Source organism: Gymnoscopelus microlampas (genome assembly GCF_963454915.1).
Source record: "Gymnoscopelus microlampas genome assembly, chromosome: 15".
Lineage (NCBI taxonomy): Eukaryota > Metazoa > Chordata > Actinopteri > Myctophiformes > Myctophidae > Gymnoscopelus > Gymnoscopelus microlampas.
Window position 1 is genome coordinate 51,631,741 of NC_139952.1, and position 18,726 is coordinate 51,650,466.

Genomic DNA, 18,726 nt, shown 5'->3' on the forward strand with positions numbered 1-18,726 from the left:
TGCCCTGTAGATGAAAGCAACAGACCTGCGATGTGTTTATAAATGAAAGATCTAGTCAACAAATGAATTTGAAACGTTTGCCTGTTACAGCTGATATGAAGATAAACAGCTCTCAAGGCAGTGACTGATCTAAAAACCTTTCTATAAACATTGGATCTTAAAGACATTTCATTATATGGTCAAGGTTTTCATCATGTCTGTTCACTCATCAGAGTGACTGAACGCCATCTATGAAGTTCAGCCAATAAACAGCATTTTGAATTGTCATTTATTTAGATAATATGATCATGGAAAAGTAACCAAACTTTGACCATTCAGTACCAGTCAGTCAATCAAGTATTTTCTGAATGATATACTGTATACTGTATGTCAAATTAATTCATATTAGCATGAAACCATTGAATCCAACATTTAATACATTTTAAGAACAGTTCAATTGCAGTTTTATTTTTTGGTATGATTGATAAAATGAGGTTCCATGTTATAATATAACAAAAGTATGTTCAAATACCTTGAGCGGTAGAGCATTTTGCCATTGTAAATGATGCTATACAATATTCCAACTTTGATTATGTGTCACATTCTTCATCACAGGGTACTGAACCATTATAGTGACATGATACATCTTTAGTTTATTTATAGAGACATGATACATCTTTAGTTAGGGTTTTATTTAGGCTTATTTGATATGAACAGAATCATATTTTCCCCCATCCTTCCATTCTACAGGCTCTATCCATACATCATAATGACCACTAGGTGGCAGTATAACCTCGTGGTACCCAGACCGTCCTCCACTGAACACGTTCAGCTATTATCCATAATTAGGTTTGATTGACAGATGTGTGATATTGTATTTACGACATTCTAATATTGATTTCTCATTGGTTGATGCCTATTGGCTTATTAATATAGACTAGGAGAATTAAAGGGTTATTTCTAGAATTTACAAGAGATCTGATTGATTGATTGATTGATTGATTGATTGATTGAATACTTTATTAGCAGTTTGCAACAAAAAACAAGCACAGTAAAATACAAGTTCAACACAAGATAAGAGGATTTTAAACGCAAGAAAGCCTATGGCTTGTTTCCATTGGGGTCCTTTGTACTCAATTCATCGAAGCATTTAATGACAGACAAATATAATACTATGCAAAACATTACATCTGCATGGAAAAAGCTTTACAAAAAGACTGTTTATTCTACTGTGTTATCAGAACAGAACTGGGCCTGGCTGGCACACTCTGGACTGCATCTTATTTATTATTATTATTATTATTAAATATAAAATATATATTTTTAGGTATAAAGACACTTGTTGTGTTCTTGTTCACAGTGTGTAGTTAAAAGTGTGTCAGTGGGTTACATCCCCATGGTTACCATGGTTACGTCCATAGACACCGACGCTGCGTGCGTCGTGTGGGCCGGGCCTCGGAGGTCACATGGTTTTAGGCTACAGTGTTTCCACCATAGAGCTGATCCAGGGTCTGTATCTGTATCTGTCGCTCTGACTCTGATAGCTGATCCAGGATCTGCTTCAGTCACTCAGAAGCACATGAAGCAGCAGAAACAACACAGTGTCTCTGTGCTGGAGATACTAATAATAATTATACTTTAATACCTCGATTAAATATCGTATCGTCTCTATATCTGTCTGTCTGACAGAGAACAGATCGTCGCGGATCCAGACGGGGGAGGATCCTAAAACCTGATTCACATTCGATCCTTTTTAGAGGCGTTTTCCCTCTGAAACCTAAAGGATTCAGAAGGTTAGTCTGTTAGATCTGTTAGGGAAAGGACTGATCCTCTGGATTAGTATCGATCATCTCCAGGACCAGATGCTGTATTAATATGTATTAATTGATCCTGCTGGGATCCATCAGAGACTTGATCCGTTTCTGATCCTTAGAAATCCTTCAAAACGGCTTCAGATTTCAGGTGACAAGAGAGAAGGAGACATGGAATCCACCAAGGCTGGTAAATAGATTACATTACATTACATTACATTATAATATTACATTACATTATCTTTAGATGTGGGTCGTTGTTCTCAGTCAGTCGGGGACCCCCAGGGGTACTTGAGGGGGTTCCAGGGGGTCCCCAGCTAAGTCATTTATAGGAACCAAATGGACCCTTATGGGTCTGTAACTCTGAGAGTGTACAAATGGAACCAAATGGACCCGTTAGGGTCCATTTGGTTCCATTTGTACACTCTCAGAGTTAAATTGACATCAATTTTACAATATAAATTGCGGTCCAAGTGATAGAAATGCCATTAAATGGGGGGTCCGTAGCCCTAATGCATGTCAAACTGGGGGTCCTTGAAATTAAAATGGTTGAGAATCACTGCTAGAGCCGTAAAAAATCTTCTCTTATGGGGGGTCCCTGGCATATCTTTTCAAATGGGGGTCCACGAGCTAATAAGTGTCAATTTGGGGGTCCTTGACATGAAAAAGTTTGAGAACCACTGATTTAAAAGCATGGAAGTAAAAGACAGAGACATGACTTCTAGTTCTGCAGAGAATGAATTAATGACTACTAGGTTTTGAATGATCATTGTGGTTTAATAATAGTTATTATGAGAGAAATGTATGTGTTGTTGTTCTGCAGAAAGAAAAGCCTTGGAAATATCAACATATGTGAAACATTTTGATATGATGTTACACATTATGTGTACATTATGATATGTACACATATTATGTGTAAACATTATATCTAGAGGCTGTGGTTGAAACTGGGTTAAAGATGTAAGTTAGGTTTGTATTCTGGTGTAAATGTTTTATTTTAATATAATATGTGTTTGTGTTGATTTAAAGAATCTCAGCAACATTAAGCACAAGCATACATATTTATAAATATAAGTATTCATTCATATTAAATGAGGTTAGTCTGTCCAGTGGCTTGTTGTTGTTAAACCATCAGGATCACTCTCTCACATAGTTAATAATATATATAGATAAAGTATGAATTATTATTATTGTTAATAAAGCATCAGAACAGGATCACATGGCCCAGTCCTCCTAGCCATGTGCGCCTGTGTTTACGCTCCTCGTGGCTCCGACGCTGATTGGTCGAGGAGGTCGTGACGCGTTCGTTGCATAATTATTGTCCTCCTGGCGCGGGACCACGTGCTCTGTGACCACGTGCTGTGACCACGTGCTTTGGACACGTGAGCCTCCTGATGCAGCAGGAGCTGCTGACCCACTTTCACCTCCTCATATGTACTCCCTGCTGTACTACTACTCAGTACTTTTACTGAGAGTACTTTTACTTTACTTTGACTTCTACACTCAGCAGGGTGAAGTAGGGAAACTGAATTTCCCAAATAGATCTAAAAATGTATTATTTGAGGAAAAAATAGCGATAATACCATAATGTAGACATTGTAGACAATTGAAAATAGCAGATCTACACGCTCACAACAATCGCAAGCTTGTAGATCTGCTATTTTCTAATAGACTATTAAAGTATAAAATTAAGTAGTGGTTAATGCATGTTTTGTAATAATAATCTGTAAATATGCAAAGTAACAACTACAGTTTTCAAATAATGTAATTGATAAATAGAGTAAAACAAATGTAATATTTATTTTGCCTCTGAGATGTAGTGGAGTAGAAGTTTAACATATAATGTAAAAGTTACTATACCTGAAATACTCAGGTATAGTAACTACTTACTTACTTAAAGTAAAAGACAAGTACCTCAGTACTTAATTACATTGTGGAGGCGTGGCCGCGCACCCTAATGATTCCTGGAGCATATAGAACAGTGGTTCTCAAACGTTTTCATGTCAAGGACCCCTAAATTGACACTTATTAGCCCGCGGACCCCCATTTCAAAAGATATGCCAGGGACCCCCATAAGAGAAGATTTTGTAGCAGTGATTCTCAACCATTTTAATTTCAAGGACCCCCAGTTTGACATGCATTAGGGCTACGGACCCCCATTTAAATGGCATTTCTATCACTTGTACCGCAATTTATATTGTAAAATCTATGTCAATTTAATTCTGAGAGTGTACAAATGGAACCAAATGGACCCTTTGTACACTCTCAGAGTTACAGACCCACAAGGGTCCATTTGGTGCCTAATCTATCATTTAGCTGGGGACCCCCTGGAACTCCCTCAAGGATCCCTGGGGGTCGCCGGACCCCACTTTGAGAACCAATGATATAGAATATGTATTTTGATTGGCTACATTGTTGCTCAATATTTTAAATATGCATAATTTATGTTATGTAAAAACTAGTGACATTGAGAGTCCTCCTGGACGTTATAATCCCCCCATATAATATAAAAGTACATTAACAATCATTTTAAACTATAAAATGAAACTAACAAGGGGAGAGAAAGACTGTCAGACACAGTGTTTGCTGATTTCATTGTTTTTAATCGGGCAATAAATACATTATTTGTTACACGCCAGTGAAGTGTGAGATACATGCGTGTGTGTGTGTGTGTGTGTGTGTGTGTGTGTGTGTGTGTGTGTGCGTGTGCGTGTGCGTGTGCGTGCGCGTGCGCGTGCGTGTGTGTGTGTGTGTGTGTGTTGATCATTATATAATGATGTTATGTAACTAGAGAGCAGCTCAATGTGTCACCTTTACACATTGAACTTGACCATTCATTCATTGTCACTCAAATAATTGCGATTAACGATTTAATTGTGTGTTTGTCGTTGAACGTTGGAACATATGAAGATCAAACAGATAACTGAAATATACAAATAAATGATTGACATTGACGCATTGTCAGCTCTTTATTGGCATGTCTTTTAATTAAAGGACACTTTTGAACTATAATGAATACGGACGCCAAGATGAAAGAGATTCAAATGGAAACGATTTATAATCTTTTAAAAATCATTTGAATTCAAATTTAAATCTTTTAAACAGAAATGGTTAAAAAAAAAGTTTCTCAAATCTGATGCAGTCTGAATAAGATGTTGTGCTGCTCTCGGCCACCACCAGGGGGTGTAATAGCCTACATCAGGTCGTGTCACAGTGACTCGTCTGGCGGCAGCTCCCTGTCGTCCTCTCCGCCGCGCACCGCCTTCCTCAGCCACCGGGGGGCCAAGCCGCCGGGGGCCGGCGTGGCCCTCTCCTCCCCCCCCGCCACCACCACCACCCCCCAGAAGAATGGACGCTCCTCCTCCTCCTCGTCCAAGTCTGGCAGCATCACAAGTGAGAACATTACATATAAATATAATGTGTCAGCCTGGCATTAATATTACATCATCACTTGATGGCAATGATTTGAGTTAATCTGAGTTCGTTTTGCATAATTGCAAAAAAAAAAAAAAAAGTTAAAGGGTCTACACCATGAATTTGAAAAAAATAAATAATATTTAATATCATATTGTTTATGTCCCTCAAACGTTTTTCAAAAGGTTTGAGCCTAAATCAAGCCTCAGATATACTCATTCATACTACCTTCTCTCTGGCTTATAAAGCACTTTCACCTGCAATACCACATTGTCCTGTTTGGCACGGGGTGCTATTGAGCCAGTTTGTATGCATGTTATCTCCTGGTTCTGTGTGGAAAAAGTAAAAACAAAAAATATGAAAAACTTTTTTTTTTTTAAAGATTTTTTTTTTTTTTTTTTTTTGGTTGGAACTGAAAAACATGAGGAATTGTTCCCTGACGTGACGTAGGCAGGGGGAACAAATCTGACGGACTGTTTTCAGACCAATTTACATAAAAACCACAGATAGACTATGAAAGCCTGCATGCCCGAAGTCGGGTATTTTTTGGAACAGAAAAAAAAAAAGTTAAAATTCATGGTGTAGATCCTTTAAAAAAGTTCATGAATTTTCCAAAAAATGTATTTAAGTCAGTACGTTTTATGGGCGCTGTGGTAAAGTGCCTGTCCAAAAGAAATGGACAAAGTCACGCACTCTACAGACCGTAAATGAAGCCTATTTTTCAGCAATTTCAAAGCCGCCATCTTTCTACATGGCGTCATATCCTATGTATGCACACGGAAATGAATGCTATTGGTTGGGACCAGAGGGGGGAGGGGGGTGGGGTGGGGAATGAATGCTATTGATTGTGTATCTTGTCAATCAAATCATCACAAGGTAGCCACGCCCCTCCTACTCCCATACCCTACTTTATCATCAATTTTAAAATAAACGGGACCATGATTTACCAAAACACATAGATGTGTGTGTGGAGGAACTAAGATGCCTTTCTGTATCTATATGTCTGTGTGTTTCTTTGGCCTTCAACCAATGTATGAACAAACAGATGTCCTCTCCTTGCAGAGATCAGTGGTCTGGTTCTGCTGTGTAAGGTGTGTGGAGACGTGGCCTCAGGGTTCCACTACGGGGTCCATGCCTGTGAGGGCTGCAAGGTGAGACCCTCAGGGCTCTGTACTAGTGTCCTTTCTGTTACGGTCTGCAAGGTGAGACCCTCAGGGCTCTGTACTAGTGTCCTTTCTGTTACGGTCTGCAAGGTGAGACCCTCAGGGCTCTGTACTAGTGTCCTTTCTGTTACCGTCTGCAAGGTGAGACCCTCAGGGCTCTGTACTAGTGTCCTTTCTGTTACGGTCTGCAAGGTGAGACCCTCAGGGCTCTGTACTAGTGTCCTTTCTGTTACGGTCTACAAGGTGAGACCCTCAGGGCTCTGTACTAGTGTCCTTTCTGTTACGGTCTACAAGGTGAGACTGCATGCAGAGCCATCTATAGCACATGGCTCTGGGCCCATGGATATATCACTCATTACTTTGACTTGTTTAGGTATGGGAAATGTAGGCAGCGGATAATATGTCTTGTTTTTAACTAATTTACTTTGAACCTGGTGTCTCTATATGTTGGGCGTGTCATTATAGATGAACATCTTCAAATGAGTTTAAAGAACAGCTGAATCTGGTCTCGTTCAGGACTCTGTGTCACAGATCAGCTTCAGAAGTAGTTCATCCTCCATGAACAGCTCTGCTGCTGCCCCTCATACTGCATAGCGGCCTGGCCTAGTTAACTGACACACTGCAGCTCTCTAACACACACACACACGCACACGCACGCACACGCGCACACGCGCACGCACACGCACGCGCACGCACACGCACGCGCACGCACACGCACACGCGCACACGCACACGCACACGCACACACACACACACACACAGCAGCAGTGATAGCATGAGCAGCAGCTAAAGCTAGGAAGGAGTAGAGCAAACTTCCTGTTAAATTGAGTCTGAGAATGAAATGAGTGGATGAGTGGATGAGTGGATGAGTGGACGTGAACGTGGAGCTGTTCAGCCAGGCCGGGGGTCCCCGGTCCCATGGTAGGGACATCATGGCTGTGCCAGGCCGGGGGTCCCCGGTCCCATGGTAGGGACATCATGGCTGTGCCAGGCCGGGGGTCCCATGGGAGGGACATCTACAGCTCCAGGCATCCCCTTGGCAAACACAGAAATCAAATGCTTACTTTTCGCAGATGACCTGCTGCTGCTGTCTCCAACCAAGGAAGGACTACAGCAGCAACTTGATCTCCTACACAAATTCTCCCAGACATGGGCCCTGACAGTGAACCTAACTAAAACTAAAATCATGATATTTCAAAAAAGATCCAGCCGCCAAAACCATCAATTCTTCCTAAACACAATCCCACTAGAACAAACAAAAAACTATACCTACCTTGGCCTAAACATCAGCAGCACAGGGAACTACAACCAAGCTGTAAAGGACCTGAGAGACAAGGCAAGAAGGGCATTCTATGCTATCAAAAGAAACATCAAAATAGACATCCCAATCAAAACCTGGCTTAAAATACTGGACTCTGTGATAGAACCAATTTCCCTCTATGGTTGTGAGATTTGGGGACCATTAGAAAACCATGACCTTGAAAATGGGATAAACACCAAACCGAGACCCTACACACAGAATTCTGCAAATCCATTCTCCGTACCCAGCGAAAAACACCAAATAATGCATGCAGGGCAGAATTAGGACGATACCCACTCATAATCAAAATAAAAAAGAGAGCACTTAAGTTCTACAACCACCTAAAAGAAAGCGACCTAGATGCACTCCATAACAAGGCACTCACACACAGCGAAACTCTAGAGAGATGCCCCCTCAGCCAGCTGGCCCTGGAACTCCGGGCACAAACACAAACAGAGCCACAAGATAGAAAACCCATTGGACCAAACAAAATTATAAAACAGCAAAAGGAAAACTACCTGACACATTGGAAAGAAGCAACACAAAAGCAGAGTAAACTAGAATGCTATCTGGCCCTAAACAGAGAATACGCAGTGGCAGAATACCTGAGCACTGTGACCGACCCAAAACAAAGAAAAATCTTAACTAGGTACAGACTCAGTGAGCACAGTCTTGCGATCGAGAAAGGTCGTCACAGGCAGACCTGTATCCCGAGAGAAGACAGACTATGCACCCACTGCACACAAAATGAAGTGGAAACCGTCTGTCCACTGTACCAATACATCAGAGACACATACTTCCCAGAGATTACAACCACACAGAGATTTTGAAAACATGACCAATGACAAAAAACTCCCATATCTGCTGGGCGAAGTACAACAATGTGCAAACACAGCAGCAAGATTCGTGAGTTGCTGTGATAGAAGGATATCAAACGGAACACAACCACCCTAAAGACTAATCATTGTGTATATTCCTGCACTAGACCTGCCCCCAGTGATCTTGGTACATAGAAATTGATCTATTGAAGATTCTGACTTTCAAATGTACATATTTTTTGTTTTGATTGTATTGCTGTATTGTGCTTTTTGCTTTGGCAATGTAAACGTATGTTTTCTCATGCCAATAAGGCCCATTGAATTGAATTGACATCATGGCTGTGCCAGGCGCTCATTCTAGAGACAGAAAGCAGATCTTTAGATGAGCTGAGAGATCTGGATTGTTCATGATGGAGCATGAGGTCAAATGTATTTAGGCTTAAAACATTCAATACTTTATAGGTTCTTCAGCAGAACATTAATGTTGTCATTGTGTGGGTTCCTCAGGGGTTCTTCAGCAGAACATTAATGTTGTCATTGTGTTGGTTCCTCAGGGGTTCTTCAGGAGAACATTAATGTTGTCATTGTGTGGGTTCCTCAGGGGTTCTTCAGGAGAACATTAATGTTGTCATTGTGTGGGTTCCTCAGGGGTTCTTCAGCAGAACATTAATGTTGTCATGTGTTGGTTCCTCAGGGGTTCTTCAGGAGAACATTAATGTTGTCATGTGTTGGTTCCTCAGGGGTTCTTCAGGAGAACATTAATGTTGTCATTGTGTTGGTTCCTCAGGGGTTCTTCAGCAGAACATTAATGTTGTCATTGTGTTGGTTCCTCAGGGGTTCTTCAGCAGAACATTAATGTTGTCATTGTGTTGGTTCCTCATGGGTTCTTCAGCAGAACATTAATGTTGTCATTGTGTTGGTTCCTCAGGGGTTCTTCAGGAGGTCCATCCAGCAGAACATCCAGTATAAGAAGTGCCTTAAGGAGGACAGCTGTCCCATCATGAGGATCAACAGGAACCGCTGCCAGCAGTGTCGCTTTAAGAAGTGTCTCCTGGTTGGAATGTCCAGAGACTGTGAGTCTGTCTGTCTGTCTGTCTGTCTGTCTGTCTGTCTGTCTGTCTGCCTGTGTCTGTCTGTCTGTCTGTCTGTCTGTCTGTCTGTCTGTCTGTCTGTCTGCCTGTGTCTGTCTGTCTGTCTGTCTGTCTGTCTGTCTGTCTGTCTGCCTGCCTGCCTGCCTGCCTGCCTGCCTGTCTGTCTGTCTGTCTGTCTGTCTGCCTGTCTGTCTGTCTGTCTGTCTGTCTGTCTGTCTGCCTGCCTGTCTGTCTGTCTGTCTGTCTGTCTGTCTGTCTGTCTGTCTGTCTGTCTAGACACGTTTCTGTGTGAGATAAAGTTATCACCTTCATTTCTCTTCCAGCGGTTAGGGTTCGGTTGTATCCCAAGAAACATTATTATTGTATAATAGTAATAATAGTAATATTAGTAATAATAGTAATAAATGTAATAAATGTAATAATAGTAATAAATGTAATATTAGTAATATTAGTAATATTAGTAATATTAGTAATAAATGTAATAATAGTTGTTATTATATTTCAGCGGTGAGGTTTGGTCGTATCCCTAAGCGTGAGAAACAGCGCCTGCTGCTGGAGATGCAGAGCGCCATGAACAACATGATGAACAACAGCAACCAGACGCCCCGCCCCCTCGCCGGCCCCGCCCCTCCCTCCTCCCCCTCGCCCTCCAGCCAATCGGACTCCAGCTCGGACCCGGAGCCCGCGGTCGTCATGGACACCAGCTCCTCCTCCTCCAGCGCCTCGGACAGCGGAGAGGAGGAGGTTACCACGGTAACCAGAGCTCACCAGGTATGGGATCCTAATCTAAAAAACAACAACTCTCACAGGTGTGTGTGTGTGTGTGTGTGTGTGTGTGTGTGTGTGTGTGTGTGTCACATTAACACTGCCATGACATTTCTCCACCACTAGGAGACCTTCATGTACAACCAGGAGCAGGCCCCCGGCCCCCCCACTGAGGCCCCCGGCCCCCCCGGCCCCCCCACTGAGGCCCCCGGCCCCCCTGGCCCACAGGAGGAGGAGAGGAGAGACACCTGGAACCACAACAACAACCTGGTTACCATGGCAACTCAACAAGGTTAGCTTTTACTTTCATTTCCTGTTGACGTTTTGTTTTGTTTTCAATTTCACTTTATCTTTAGTTTTTAAAAGCAGATTTTTACCACTTTAGTTTTTTTATAGTTCTATACTTGAGGTACTATTAAGTGTAGTGTTAAAGGTTCTATACTTCTGACACTATACTGGTTGCAGAGGGAGTTCTGACTCCAGATAAACTGATGTCCACAACAAGCGTCCGCTGAGTTCATAAACAAATGATATTTATTCTCTGTCACTCCGGTTTACAAATGAATAAATCCAAGATTGGAACTTTGATGATAGTGTGTACGTCAGATGGCACATTGACTGCATTACCGTGGATTGCCTTTTGTCTGCCTCTTGGCAAGCCAACAAGTTTCATGAAGGCAATACGTTGACTTACCAACCTTTCCTCTAACGGGTGCAAATCCTGCAGTTCTCGGGGTATGGCGTCCAGTAATAAGTTGTTAGCCCAAGCCTGTGGAGGGAGTTTCCCCATTTTAATGGAGCGATGACATGTACAGTATCTATTGTTGCTGTGTACTTTGCAGGTTTTAACGTTCACAGGAGAAACAGACATAATTGGGTCCACTTTCTGACATCTTCTTTAAGAATGCGGCACCAGCTTCATCAGCTTGAACGTCTTCTTGTTCTTTAGCTGTTCTGTAGCATCTCTTCTTATTGGTGGTCTTTGTCTCTGTTTCTTAGCTTTGGCTCTTTGTCTCTGTTTCTTAGCTTTGGCTTTCTGCTGTCGGCATTGCACCTTTGCTTCTTCATGAGGTTTCAGACGATAATTTCCTGCTTCTTCAGTTTGCGTAATGAGAGTTAGTTGCATTGTGTGATCTCAGCTGTGATCTCAGCTGTAATCTCAGTTTGTACTGGAAAGTGCTGTTCCTGACTGTTCCTGAGCACAAGTCTCCGCCAGCAGCAGAGATTGGAAAAAGTTCCAATCTTGGAACTTTTTCTGCTAATATCTCCTGACTAAATGTTAGCTTGGCTGATGGCACTGATGTCACTTCGAAACATGCGCCGCAATGTTTCGAAGTGACACACCTATTTATAGGTATGTATTTCGGTCAGTTAGGGGAAAACCTAGTTAATATTTGCCAGACCCAAGGGGTCTGGCAAATATTATACATGAGGCTCTGTACCTGTTTCGTCCATACATGGGCATAGACACAGGCTGACACGTCATGTGAAGTCCGGCTTAGCCTGGGTCTGGCAGAACCAGGTCTCCTGGTCTTGTTTATTTCAGTTTGATTAAAACGCTTTATTCTCGTTTTGGTTATTTCATGATATTTAATTAAACTCTCCAGGTGATCCAGGTGTTCCTGAACCTCCAGCTCCCAGCCTCTGTCCCAGCGGCACAGCGCCCTCTACTGGCCACTGTCCAGCCTACGCTCACGGCTCCTTCAGGGGTCACAGGGGTCACCATCACACCACCGGAGGAGGAGTGGGTGGGCCGCTGGGTGGGCCGCTGTACAGAGGCAGCAACAGAATGCATCTGGTACGTACTCACACTCACACTCACACACACACACACACACACACTCACACTCACACTCACACTCACACTCACACTCACACACACACACACACACATTTTAATCATTTATTTATGTCCGCATAAGAGATACAATACAAGGACACAAATATTACAAGGTGCTGTAAAAAATGTACAGTCAGCAAATCATGAACAAATACCCCCCACACCTTTTAGGGGTACAAATAACAGCGTCTTCGCCATATTTGGCGGCTACCGATAGTAGAAGAGATTCCACAGAATGTTGCAAGGCGTTTAGCTGCTTTTTTTGGCATCCCAAGTTGTTGGAAGCCTCTTACAACCAACCTATGTACATGTCCTAGGCTGCCAAAGATAAACACAAATAGATTGCACCTATAGCCTAGCTCTGTGATGGTATGGAGGAGCGGCTGGTATTTAATGACTTTGGTCATAAAAGCTTCCTCTAAGCTAGAGGCAAAGGTTCAGCCACTTCAAGAATGGAAACTGATCTGTTTCCTTCATTGACAACAACAACATCTGGTGTGTTAGCAGAGAGATGTGCAAAGATTTCAGGATTTTCACTACAGAGTAGTAAAATGTTTACTAAAATGTTTTTAGATATGTCCTTAGTTATGAGATCAACTATTCTGTCGTGGCGTGCTATGTAAAGCCCTTTATAGGCATAGCAGCCGTTCAGAATGTGTGACATGGTTTCTGTAACAGGCCCTGTGGTGTGATGCAAACAATGAGGTACATGAGTGGAGGGAAACCAGAGGGAAAGGTTGAGTCTGGTGGGAAGGATCTGTAACCTGGCTTTTACTGTAAAGGTGATAATGTCCTCATTGAGAGCAGTGTTCCTTAGAAATGAATGGGAAACAGAGTGGTCAGCAGAGGGAAGACAAGCACGTTTTCCCTGAAGTTTAAGACCAGTCCAGTGTTGTTGTTGTTAGTGATGTTGAAAAAGGTCCAGGTGGCTCTCTCCCCGGTAACCGCTCCGGGTGTTGCCGCTGCTGGTAGATCCTCCCGGTGGGTAATGCTTGCTTGTACGCAAGCTTGATCGAAGCGATCAAACACATCGTCCATAAGATTTGCATCTTATTAGCACCTTATTACATTGACGATGGTAATTACAACGGGTGTATGTTTAAATGTTATCAAACATTTGTGTGGCGTTCTCCTGCACCTCGCCTCTGGCCTGTTGCCAACATCTGCCCCTGTCGGACACACACACACGCACACGCACACGCACACTCACTCACTCACTCACTCACTCACTCACTCACTCACTCACTCACTCACTCACTCACTCACTCACTCACTCACTCACTCACAGACACGCACACACACGTCAGAGTAAACCATGCATTGTCCTTATGCATTGTCCTTATGCATTGTCCTCCCTTATCATTGTGTGGTTCCAGGTGTGTCCCATGAACATCTCCCCCCAGGTGGACCCTCATAGGTCGGGCCACGGTGTGTGGGAGGAGTTCTCTCAGAGCTTCACGCCGGCTGTGAGGGAGGTGGTGGAGTTCGCCAAGAAGATCCCAGGCTTCAGGGATCTGTCTCAACACGACCAGGTCAGCCTTCTGAAGGCTGGAACCTTCGAGGTACGTAAGGTCACCCCCCCCCCCCTCCATCCCTTCACCCTGCGGTCTTCTCACCCTCCTCTCATCCTCCTCTTCCTCTCCTCCATTCAGTTCATTCAGTAAACAGACTGACAGAGGTCATGCTGTGACCTGTGACCTTTGGCAGGTACTAGTGGTGCGGTTCGGCTGGTTGTTTGATGTGACCGATCGCACCGTGACCTTCCTGGGAGGTCAGCGCTACGGCGTGGACGCCCTGAAGGCCATGGGGGGGGGCGGGGACCTGCTGAACGCCATGTTCGACTTCAGCGAGAAGCTGGCCAACCTGGGCCTCAACGACGAGGAGATGAGCCTGTTCACCGCCGTGGTTCTGGTGTCTGCAGGTCTGTACGGAACCCTAACTATACAACTACAACCCTAACTATACAACTATTCAATTCAATTCAATTCAATTTTATTAAAGTGTCAAATCACAACAAGTTGTCTCAAGACACTTTACATGTAGAGAAGAGACCAGACAGTCCATCCTGAACAACAAGACACTTTACATGTAGAGCAGAGACCCCACAGTCCATCCTGAACAACAAGACACTTTACATGTAGAGCAGAGACCCCACAGTCCATCCTGAACAACAAGACACTTTACATGTAGAGCAGAGACCCCACAGTCCATCCTGAACAACAAGACACTTTACATGTAGAGCAGAGACCCCACAGTCCATCCTGAACAACAAGACACTTTACATGTAGAGCAGAGACCCCACAGTCCATCCTGAACAACAAGACACTTTACATGTAGAGCAGAGACCCCACAGTCCCACCCTGAACAACAAGACACTTTACATGTAGAGCAGAGACCCCACAGTCCCACCCTGAACAACAAGACACTTTACATGTAGAGCAGAGACCCCACAGTCCACCCTGAACAACAAGACACTTTACATGTAGAGCAGAGACCCCACAGTCCATCCTGAACAACAAGACACTTTACATGTAGAACAGAGACCCCACAGTCCATCCTGAGCAACAAGACACTTTACATGTAGAGCAGAGACCCCACAGTCCATCCTGAACAACAAGACACTTTACATGTAGAGCAGAGACCCCACAGTCCCACCCTGAACAACAAGACACTTTACATGTAGAGCAGAGACCCCACTGTCCATCCTGAACAACAAGACACTTTACATGTAGAGCAGAGACCCCACAGTCCATCCTGAACAACAAGACACTTTACATGTAGAGAAGAGACCCCACAGTCCATCCTGAACAACAAGACACTTTACATGTAGAGAAGAGACCCCACAGTCCATCGTGAACAACAAGACACTTTACATGTAGAGCAGAGACCCCACAGTCCATCCTGAACAACAAGACACTTTACATGTAGAGAAGAGACCCCACAGTCCCATCCTGAACAACAAGACACTTTACATGTAGAGCAGAGACCCCACAGTCCATCCTGAACAACAAGACACTTTACATGTAGAGCAGAGACCCCACAGTCCATCCTGAACAACAAGACACTTTACATGTAGAGCAGAGACCCCACAGTCCATCCTGAACAACAAGACACTTTACATGTAGAGAAGAGACCCCACAGTCCATCCTGAACAACAAGACACTTTACATGTAGAGAAGAGACCCCACAGTCCATCCTGAGCAACAAGACACTTTACATGTAGAGAAGAGACCCCACAGTCCATCCTGAACAACAAGACACTTTACATGTAGAGCAGAGACCCCACAGTCCATCCTGAACAACAAGACACTTTACATGTAGAGAAGAGACCCCACAGTCCATCCTGAGCAACAAGACACTTTACATGTAGAGAAGAGACCCCACAGTCCATCCTGAACAACAAGACACTTTACATGTAGAGCAGAGACCCCACAGTCCCACCCTGAACAACAAGACACTTTACATGTAGAGCAGAGACCCCACAGTCCATCCTGAACAACAAGACACTTTACATGTAGAACAGAGACCCCACAGTCCATCCTGAGCAAGACATTTTGCGACAGTGGCAACGAAAAACTCTCCCTTAACTGGAAGAAACGTCAGGCAGACCCTAGGCTCTAGGGTGGGGGCCTTCTGCCTCGACCGTGTCGGGGGAAAGAAGAGAGAGAGAGAGAGAGAGAGAGAGAGAGAGAGAGAGAGAGAGAGAGAGAGAGAGAGAGAGAGAGAGAGAGAGAGAGAGAGAGAGAGAGAGAGAGAGAGAGAGAGAGAGAGAGAGAGAGAGAGAGAGAGAGAGAGAGAGAGAGAGACAGAGGAGAGACAGAGGAGAGACAGAAAGAGAGACAGAGAACAGAGGAGAGACAGAAAGAGATACAGTGCAGGTAGTAACAGTAACAATAGTAGCACATATAATAGTGTAAGATATATATGATAGTATAATATAGTACAGCAATAATGTGTATGTAGTATATAATGGTATAATATAAGAATGTTAAGATAATATACAGTATATATAGTGTAGTGTAGTAGAAATCCACGGTCGTGCTCCATGGAGAGGCCCGGTCCGCAGTCACAGTCTTGAGCCCGCAGCTGGGGGTCCGTAGTGACAGTCCATGGACCTGCGACGTGGGAGATAAAAGAAACTCCGGGGAGCGGGTCCCCGGGTGTAGAATTAGTGGCAGGCCTTACTAGAGTGTGAATCCATACAGGGTTAATTATGATTGTACCAATGGGACACAAACCCACACAACCAAAGGGAGGACGAGAAGAGAGAGGAGAGAGGAGAGGGGAGGGAGAGGATAACTACAGGGTGACTGAGTCTATACTCTTGGGCTATAGGCTTTATCATAGAGAAAGGTTTTTAATCTAGTCTTAAATATACAGAGTGTGTCTGCTTCACGGACTGAGACTGGGAGAAGGTTCCACAGCTGAGGCGCCTGAAACTTAAATGCTCTGCCTCCTGTTCTAACATCAACTAGAACCCTAACTGTGTGTGTGTGTGTGCGTGTGTGTGTGTGTGTGTGTGTGTGTGTGTGTGTGTGTGTGTGTGTGTGTGTGTGTGTGTGTGTGTGTGTGTGTGTGTGTGTGTGTGTGTGTGTGTAGATCGTTCGGGCATAGAGAACGTGAACTCGGTGGAGTCTCTACAGGAGACGCTGCTCAGACGGCTGCGTTCTCTCATCACTAAGAACCATCCCAACGAGCTGGCCGGCTTCACCAAGCTGCTGCTGAGGCTGCCTGACCTTCGCTCCCTCAACAACATGCACTCTGAGCAGCTTCTGGCCTTCAAGGTCCATTCCTGAGTCCTGGAGCTAAACGCTGCTGCCTGGGGGGGCCAGGACAGGACGCTGTGGGGGGGGGGTCCTGACCCGGGGAGGGAGGGAGGGGGGGGCTGAGTTTAGCTGTGGCAGAGCAGCAGCAGCAGCAGCAGACCTTCAGCCTTCCTTCTCCGTTAACCCATTAAGACCTGGAACTGTGTCATTTTTAGATGTGAGCTAAAAAAGCATTATTTTACACTTTGGGCTATTCAAAAATAGCAGATCTACAAGCTCGTAGTGTGGCACCGAGTGCCGCGCTACGAGCTTGTAGATCTGCTATTTTTGAAAAATCGTGAAAATGTTTGCAAATCTTTGAATATATATATTTTTTAAAGCAAATGTTTTGAACTCAAATCTTTGCTTCTGGGGGGTCCCTGGAACAAAATATTTTGATGGGGCTCCGTGGCCAAATACATATAATTTTGGGGGTCCTTGACATGAAAAAGATTGAGCACCACTGATATAGAAACATAGGTTTTTTCAGAAAACTGTTGAGATTTAGGAGACATGTAGAATCGGCTTCAGGTCTTAAAGGGTTAAATGACGTAACGCGTCCTAAACCAGCTGCCTCTACACTGCACTGATGATGATGATGATGATGAGGAGGAGGAGGCCAAACCACTGGTTCCCAACCTGGGGTTGGGGGGGCCCCCTGGGGGCGGAGCCGCCAAAGATCCCAGGGTTGGGCAGTCTCAACTTTTGTCAGATGTAAACCCCTGCCCTGTTTGTTCATGATGATTCTATGTTCCTCCAGTCGATTGGGGGTTAATATGTCAAAGAATATGAAATCATATTGTACTGTAGGGCTCAGAGGCCTGTTGTCATGGTAACACATACTATGGTGTGTTTCGCCCAATGTCTGCGACTGTACACACAGTTAGAAGCACTTTTTTGTACGGTCAGACGACTAGACGTGTATTTTTGCATTGATTTTGGTGCAAATATGTGCCGACGATGACTTCACGGCTGTGTCATAGAAGCTTCTTCACGCTGTGTGTTATTTACAGGCTGTGTACAAAGTCTTTCTTTTGGATGGATGTTGTTGCTTGGCGAGAAAACGGGGCCATTTGTAAACTCCTAACGCTTGCTAGTGAATGATGTGTGAAGTCAGAGGAGAGTTGTGCCTCCTTTAGGAATGAGAACCAGCTGCTATGAGGAAAAAGGACGCTCTGCTTCTAAATTCCGCCGTTTTTCGCCGTTTTTTTTTTCTCACGCTGTTAGGTAAAGCCCCCAAGGTTGGTGCCCTGTGCTGCTGCGCTGATTTTATCAGCCAGATTGTGACGTTCACGGCATATTTGGCACCATTACGGTGCGTTCATCATCGGTGAGTCGGTGACGAGTGCCTCTAACAGCCGCTGCTGCCTGCGTGCACGCAGCGAGGCAATGCGAGGCGACGCGAGGCGACGCGAGTCAACACTCATACAATCACGTGCAGCATGCGTCCTCTACCCCTGCGCCTAATGGCTGTACATGGGGGGCCGACGGGTGCTTTAGAGTGATTGTGAGTGTGGCTTCAGGAAGTAAATTCCTAGCCTCGATCTCCAAGCTTTTATTTTTTAGTTTTGCTAAAAAATAAAAGCTTGGAAATTCCTGTCCCAGCTGTTGGTACGCAAAAGCGTCTCGCGTCGTCTGATGTGGTGCGCATTTTTTATTTTGGGTGCGCATGCGCACCTGCGCACCAGTTATGTGCACCCCTGCTTATAGAGCTATGAGGACAACAGCTTATAGCTTATA

At 44.3% G+C, this 18,726-nt stretch overlaps 1 protein-coding gene across 1 annotated transcript; it reads left to right on the top strand.

Moving 5' to 3' along the window:
- The first annotated feature begins 1,563 nt into the window (after positions 1–1,563).
- Positions 1,564–17,000, top strand: nr1d2b (nuclear receptor subfamily 1, group D, member 2b). The gene is made up of 10 exons (XM_084080539.1): positions 1,564–1,980; positions 4,971–5,183; positions 6,267–6,355; positions 9,414–9,558; positions 10,082–10,347; positions 10,468–10,633; positions 11,949–12,139; positions 13,558–13,743; positions 13,889–14,102; positions 16,781–17,000. The coding sequence occupies exons 1-10, from the start codon at positions 1,962–1,964 to the stop codon at positions 16,975–16,977; spliced, it is 1,686 nt and encodes a 561-aa protein (XP_083936665.1). The 5' UTR covers positions 1,564–1,961; the 3' UTR covers positions 16,978–17,000.
- The last annotated feature ends 1,726 nt before the right edge of the window (positions 17,001–18,726 follow it).

Excerpts from the sequence above, each read along its gene's own strand:
- nr1d2b (XM_084080539.1), top strand. Across the intron at positions 5,184-6,266 it reads CAAGTCTGGCAGCATCACAA|AGATCAGTGGTCTGGTTCTG; the intron begins GTGAGAACATTA and ends CTCTCCTTGCAG. Across the intron at positions 10,348-10,467 it reads CGGTAACCAGAGCTCACCAG|GAGACCTTCATGTACAACCA; the intron begins GTATGGGATCCT and ends CTCCACCACTAG.